The sequence below is a fragment of the Vigna unguiculata genome, chromosome 1, assembly GCF_004118075.2.
Source record: "Vigna unguiculata cultivar IT97K-499-35 chromosome 1, ASM411807v1, whole genome shotgun sequence".
Classification (NCBI taxonomy): Eukaryota; Viridiplantae; Streptophyta; class Magnoliopsida; order Fabales; family Fabaceae; genus Vigna; species Vigna unguiculata.
This window is the reverse complement of record NC_040279.1, coordinates 3,640,638-3,647,958: the sequence shown is the minus strand read 5'-3', so window position 1 is coordinate 3,647,958 and position 7,321 is coordinate 3,640,638. Positions and strand designations below refer to the sequence as shown.

Genomic DNA, 7,321 nt, shown 5'->3' with positions numbered 1-7,321 from the left:
CAAAACCTGGATCAGTAAGTTAAAAGTAAATTAAGATAATACAAGTTAGTAATCAAGTTTAAAAAGTAATTAGACCATGATTAAGAAACCCTAATCATGGGCCCATACCGAAAACTATAAATAGAGGCCCAAGGTAGGTTGGTAAGGATCTGAAAACTACATTTATTACAACATTTATTACTATCTGCCGATCGACCTTAAACTAACTTAAGCATCAGAGTCTTTTAGACTGGTACCCCGATCATCCGACTGGCCGAACGAAGGAAGAGAAGGATTGAACTAAATAGAGCATCTGACCAGCTAGCTAAGGAGAATACAGAACAAAAGGACTTGTGGGTAATTTGAGTGTTGATAGTAGGTGCTTGACCCCTACACCCGAAACACGTAAATACAGTAAAAAAAATAATAAAATTATACTACTCTATAATGCCATTCATTGATAAAATAATAAATCCTCTATAGTATTAAATACAGCTGGAGCGTTCCAAATAAATATATTAATTTTAGAAGTTCAGAGTTAATAATTAATAAAAAACAAAAACAAGAATTAATGCAACATGTCTAATTTATTATGCATATTCTAGTTGATATATATATATATATATATATATATATATATATATATATATATATATATTACATCAAATAGAACATTTAATTTCCTATAACTAAAACTAACTATTTATTGTAGTACAACTATTTTATATTAAAACTGAATATTATTTGAAACAAAATTACTTCTAACTAAAACTCTAAATTACAAGAAAATGTGATTAAATGGTAGGAAACTTACTAATTAAAAGAGGTGTTATATCGTATGACATATATAAGATGAAATTTACTTTTCTAGGTAGTTAAAGAACACAATAATCTTTTGTTAACGAGGTAGATTTTACAAGCTGAGATTCTATCTTTATGGAGGGTTGTTCAAAACTTTATTAGTTTGTTCTGTACACAATTTCAAGAAAAAACTGTTGGAAATCTTTTTCTAATCATTAAGACATTGAATTTGTTGCATGTGTCCACATTCACGCATGCATTAACTACTTTTCATTTTCATGTAACATTAATTGTATATCTAGTCTTTAAACAAAATAGAAAACCATTTATACTTTTAGAAGTTTTAAGAAATATTCTTTTAAGACCGATTAGAAAACAAACATTCTTTATAACGTACAATAAATATTTATAATATTTGAATTATATTTTAAATAAAATAGAAAACCATTACTTTCTTCGAGATATCTTTAAGGTAGGGAAGTTTTTTAGAAATATTCGAACATTCTCTATAATGTAAATAAATATTTATAATATTTGAATTATACTTAAAAAAAAATAGAAAAATCATTTATACTTTCTTCAGTATATCTTTAAGGTAGAAAAGTTTTTAAGAAATACTTTTGTAAGACCGATTAGAACGAACATTCTCTATAATGTAAAAGTATGATGCACCGATACTTCAATCTAGATTACGTATCCGTATCCAACACTTATCGTGTCCGATACTTTCGAATACTTTATCGATACTTATCAATGAATTATAATTGGTTTCTAAATTGATAATTAAAATAGTTTCAATTATGAATTGGTTTCTAAATTGGTCATTAAAATTAGCTGCCAGATTTTGACTATCAAAATATAAATTGGTCTCTAACATATTTTTAGTTACTAAAATTAATCATTATTTAAGAGTTTTCTTTAAATAGTACTTTTATGATGAGAATAATTTATATTTGTTATGTTGACAACTTTAGTACATATAATTTTAATTTTGATTCACACAAAAACATATATTTATTATGTTTTTAAGAATTATTGTATATTTTTTAATTTTCATATATCAGGTATCTATCAGGTATTGTATCCTATTATTTTGAAAATAAACGTATCGACGTATCAGATACGTGTCGTATTTGATACACGTATCATATCTGTACATCATAGACGTAAAATAAATATTTATAATATTTGAATTATACTTTAAACAAAATAGAACATCATTTATACTTTCTTCAAGATATCTTTAGGGTAAAGAAGTTTTTAAGAAATATTTTTTAAGACGATTATAACGAACATTCTCTAGAACGTAAAATAAATATTTATAATATTTGAATTATTCTTTAAGATCATGTATCTTTATCATCTGTTTAAACTCATCAAACATAGTGATGCCAAAAGTACTTTTATATGTCATGATCTAATGCTAAAATACAGATTGTCTTCATATATTATACTTTATTTTGTAAACACTTAATCAAAATTAATCAAAATAACCGGAGATATAATAAAGTTTTCTCTATCCGTAACACACTTGATTCATGTGATATACATGCTTCAGTGTGAGAAAAAGTATTAAAGGTACGATACTATATGAACAAGACATGATTAGATACTCTAGGGAAATTTGTATAGTTAACAATAAAGGTGTATTCTTACGCGGTTGATGACTTGAGGGAGAGAAATATTGATTTGGGTTAATTAGAAGATGATATTTATGTTATTCTTTTTTATGGATTTGGGAGTGATAGTGGGGTAGATTTAAGAGTAATTTTCGTGAAAGTTTGTAAAAGATTTAACTGATGTAATTAAAAAAAATTAAATTTAATAGATAAAAATGTAGAATGACCTGATTGTTCTTGGTGTTAAAAAAAGTATAATTAAATGAAATTTAGATAAATTGTAATTAGTTTTTCATATGTTATTTTCATAACTAAAAATATTATAAATATTTATGAATTGAAAAAATAATATTAAAATATATTTAATTTAGAAAATTTAATATTTAATTTAAAAAAAGATAAACATGGGATACAAATGTAAAGTAGAATCGGATACAAGTAACATGTATCCGGATACTTAACCATTTGTAACCGAATACAAATGTGGTAAGTGGAAAGTTAGAATCAGATATAAATGTATGCATCACGAATCTTATTCCCAGACCTCGAGCCCATGCCTATGAGTGCAGCAGCGACGTGATTTTTTTTTTTTTACATATAATAACATGAAAATAAGAATACTGTAGTAATTTATCATATTTATCCCTTAAATCTCTTCAAAAAGAGAGAGATCGATTTATACAGTAATATCACAATTATTCGTCTTTTCATTGCTACCTTTACCCAAAAAAGAACAATTGTTTCTCTCCTTCATCGCTTTCCATTATGCTATCCATTATGCTACTACAGTATTTTTTTTTCGCATGAGAACAGGCCCTAAGGGATTATAATGCCTCTGACCCACATTTCGCAAATCCTATATTAGCATTGAACACATTAAAACCCTAGAACAGAACTTTAAGCTCTATATGCACATTTTTAAGTATGAAGACTAAAAAGGTGAGGTTTATACATATAAGTAATTAAACAATAATTTTAAATGCAAAATTTCATAATTAGGAATTGGTAGATTCTAGATATCAATATTAACACTACATAGAGAAAGTTTCTTGACATTAGCATGGATAATAAAATATGAAGTCAATTAATTATATGAAGTCAGTTTATTTAAAAAAATCTTTATTTAATTCCAACACTCAAAAGATTACAGACTGTGAGGTTACATGACTTTTTTTTTTTTCTGTTGGCTAAAATTGTAAGAAATCACGTCACCATGACTGCACAAACTAGTGAGATCGTATCAAGGTTCCTGCTGCAAGGAACAGGCTAAATACAGCTGCACTCCCTAGAGTTGTCTGTCCAATATGCCTTATCTTGAGGAATCCAGGAACCTGCAAGGTTTCAACATCAAATATAAGAAGCTAAACCACGGAAGCTACATCAACTCAGAAATACAAACAATTGCACTCCCAAGATAACCAGACAAACAGTTGAATATATGTGTAGATATATATGCCAACAGACGATAAATAGATAAATGCTTTAATTTAAATGCCTCGCGGCTGGAGCATACATATGACTGACAGGTAGTCCAAGACTGAATATTGAATATTAGATACAAATGCAAAAAAGGACTGAGGAGCCCCTAAAATAGTTAAATGGTAAGATATTTTCTAATATCATAATTGCATACACTCAACTACACCCACAACTTGAACTTGAAAATATGCACCGATATTTCAATTTGTATCATGATTCCCGTATCCGATATTTTGAGATATTTTACCGATACTTGTCAATAAAGTATCTAATACATAAACTAATAATATTTTTATGATGATAATAATTTATAAATTTTTATGTTGAAATTTTTTAATACATTTGATTTTAATTTGGATATACACAATAGTAATCATATATTTATCATGTTTCTAAGAATTTTTTGTACATTTTCAATTTGTACATTTTCAATATGCATGTATTACGTATCATATCCTATTAATTTCAAAATATGCATATGTATCTGATACGTATTGTATCTGTACATCATAGAATATACTATCCGTGTCTTTTCTTCGACATTGTAAATCAATATGAGAAACAATGACTTGTTATAAAACATTTCAAATTCTCTATAAAGATTAATTGCCCTTTTCAAATTCCCTGTCCAAACACACTATACAAATAATACTAATAGGCATAATTTTACAATGTAAGCAATTTGTTTTTTTTTTTATAAGGAAATCCCAATACAAGATGAATTTTATCTTTTAGGAAAGGTAATATCACCTTATCATCTCCACATTTTCCCTATGACAATGGGCCTCACAACACTTGCGAAGGATACCATGAGCAATGTGAGCACTACACAAGACCCACGCAAAGTACTGATCCTGAATATCTCATGGGAGTGTTTTTCTTAATGGATTGAAGGAAGAGGTCAGGGCTACATTTAAAGGTGCTGGGCAGATTCTTTACCAAAGATGATGAATTATGCTATGTGAAAAGATAATAAGAACTGGATATATAGATTGCATTTAGAAAGGGTCGCATTTAGAAGTTATCAGTCATCCAAAACATCAATATATAGATTGCGCTATAGGAAACTGGGAGAAATCAACCCAAACAGAAGGTTCGGGGATAGAATCTACAATAGCCAGAGCCAAAGTACTTTGGAAAGCCAATGAGGAGTTGAAGAAATACGTTGATGCAGAAATACAAAATGAACTCAACAAGAAAGGGCTTTACTGTAAAGGATGATAAAATATAGCTTGAATCATTTATGTCAAGAAATTACTGAAGGAAGATCTATAAGGAGTACAAGATATGGCTCTTACTTTGAGTTCAAAGAAAACATAGAGGGAGTTTTAGAGGACTTCATGTACATTAGAAATATGAAAAATAAACAATTGGTACTGAGTTTGTGCTTGCAACAGGTAGATTGAAACCACGACAAGAATAACTGATCTTGTTCAAAAGCTAGGTATTCAGAATTAAGAGCTCTCGTGTAGCAATCATGTCCAGTGAGAAGGTGCGGTGGAGTTTTAGGATGAACAAGACAAGCCTGTGGCTTTTAATAATAACTGACAATTTGTTTAAGGCAAAGAAGAAAATTATCTCCATTGAGTTTTTAAGAAAATGCACGAGAAAAAGTGAGTGGGAAAGAAGAGGCTACAGACATGGAAGGTGGTGGAATGGGAGAAGCCATCGTGATTTCCTACGATCTGGACCATGCTGAGTTTAGGGAAAACAGAGAATTTTAGACAACTTTCTGTTGATTGATAAACGAGGAAAATAGTAAAATTGGTACTGAGTTTGTGCTTACAGTATATATTTATAATACAGGAAGCCTAACTACAATCTAACGCCAGTTAAAACTGTTATTGGGGATTCGAGACATTATTTACCATCAGCTAACTGAACTACAGGTAATGAACTGGTGGTAAACTAACTCCAGTAGACTAAGAAATGATATTCTCAAATGCTAAATTTCATCTTGATTACAGAGTGAAGCTTTGGGATGGGGAAGTGTTTTAGGGACCACGGTCATTATTAGAAAAAGGTGATGGAGACACAAGTGAAGAGAAAGGAATTCAGTAAATATGTCTTCCATTTTGCCCACATTCTGATTCAGTTCTTCTACTAGAAGAAAAAAATCAAAGCTTAAGTTTTCTTTCTCCCCCTTTCTCCTGTTTATTCTTTGATCTTAAACAGTTAAATTCCTCATCAGAACTGTTCTCTTAATATGACACTTAGTTAAATAAGTTGCAAAGTCCCTAAATCAGCAGCTTCATATAACATTAATTTTACACTTAGTTAGGGTTTAAGATAAGTTAAAAAAAAAAAAAAATCAGAAACACACTTGATGTCCCAGTGAAATAGCTTTCGGCTCCAATATGATTTCTTTCATGAAAGACAAACTAACTTTTTTTCCCTCAATTCTTCATTAATTAAAACCTTACCCGTCATCAACATTGCCTTTTGAGAGGCAAATTATAAAAGAGGCAAATTGGCTTTTCCAATTCAGTCATTAGATAAATAGAGGCATCGAATCACATACCTTATACCTAATTGCATCGTAAGTCCCATAAACGGCACCTGCATGCAACGCACCAAATTTCAAAATCGACAAGATTAACCGAAGAAGAGAGTGAAAGATGTGCGGTGTTCGGCTTAGTGAAAAGGAGATAACCAAACAGAGGATGAGAGGTATAATCTCACCGACTGCGCCGCCAATAGCACCGCCCACGGCGGCTCCGGTCGCCACGCGAGTGAGGACGCTGTCTCTAGCCATTCCTTGTTTATTTTTCGCTTAACTTGTTCTTCAAATTGGATTTTTCTCTTTAATCAGAATTTGGTTTTATTAACTTTAATACTCCTTTTGATCTGAGATAAAAGAACCTGAGAAAAAACTATTTTTACTTATTTTTAACTAGGGGAAACAATCCGGCGTGTGTCCCTCTTTTTTTTTTTTTAAATTAAATGTTGAAAAACTGATTAGTTAAATTTAAATAAATCATTATTTAAAAAGGCAATCATTAAATTTAAATAAACCGTCATAAAAATGTTATCAGAAATTAAAAATGTATAAAGAAAAAGCGATTACACAAATCAATCATTTTTATATACTGATTAAAAATATACAAGTCCAAATCATCATTATTGTATTCATTATTGTATTCGTATTTTCTACCATATTATTTTATTTTAATAAAGTAAAAGTGGTACGTGTTTATATTATTTTGATTTTTAATAGGTTCGACATAGAAAAATATTGATTTGGTTTCTCTATTTTTTTTTATCTCAATTCTTTGAAGCAATCAAGTAATAGTGCACTAATAATTAGAGATGTAAAAAAAAATCTGTACTATGGGTATCTGCGGATAAACTTAAAAAAATATGGTTTAAAGAATTAAATTCACCTATTTCTAAAGATGGAGAACTAAATTTGTTCAATATTTCTAAGAGGGATTAATTTCAAT

The 7,321-nt window shown here is 29.3% G+C and overlaps 1 protein-coding gene across 1 annotated transcript; it reads right to left on the bottom strand.

The window, feature by feature from the left end:
- Window positions 1-3,460: 3,460 nt before the first annotated feature.
- On the bottom strand, window positions 3,461-6,702 carry LOC114178024. The gene is made up of 3 exons (XM_028063701.1): window positions 6,561-6,702; window positions 6,400-6,437; window positions 3,461-3,730 (listed from the first exon to the last, which is right to left on the bottom strand). The coding sequence occupies exons 1-3, from the start codon at window positions 6,631-6,633 to the stop codon at window positions 3,626-3,628; spliced, it is 216 nt and encodes a 71-aa protein (XP_027919502.1). The 5' UTR covers window positions 6,634-6,702; the 3' UTR covers window positions 3,461-3,625.
- Window positions 6,703-7,321: the final 619 nt, after the last annotated feature.

Excerpts from the sequence above, each read along its gene's own strand:
- LOC114178024 (XM_028063701.1), bottom strand. The coding sequence starts at position 6,633 with ATGGCTAGAGACAGCGTCCTCACTCGCGTGGCGACCGGAGCCGCCGTG. Across the intron at positions 6,438-6,560 it reads TGCTATTGGCGGCGCAGTCG|GTGCCGTTTATGGGACTTAC; the intron begins GTGAGATTATAC and ends CGTTGCATGCAG. Across the intron at positions 3,731-6,399 it reads ACGATGCAATTAGGTATAAG|GTTCCTGGATTCCTCAAGAT; the intron begins GTATGTGATTCG and ends GAAACCTTGCAG.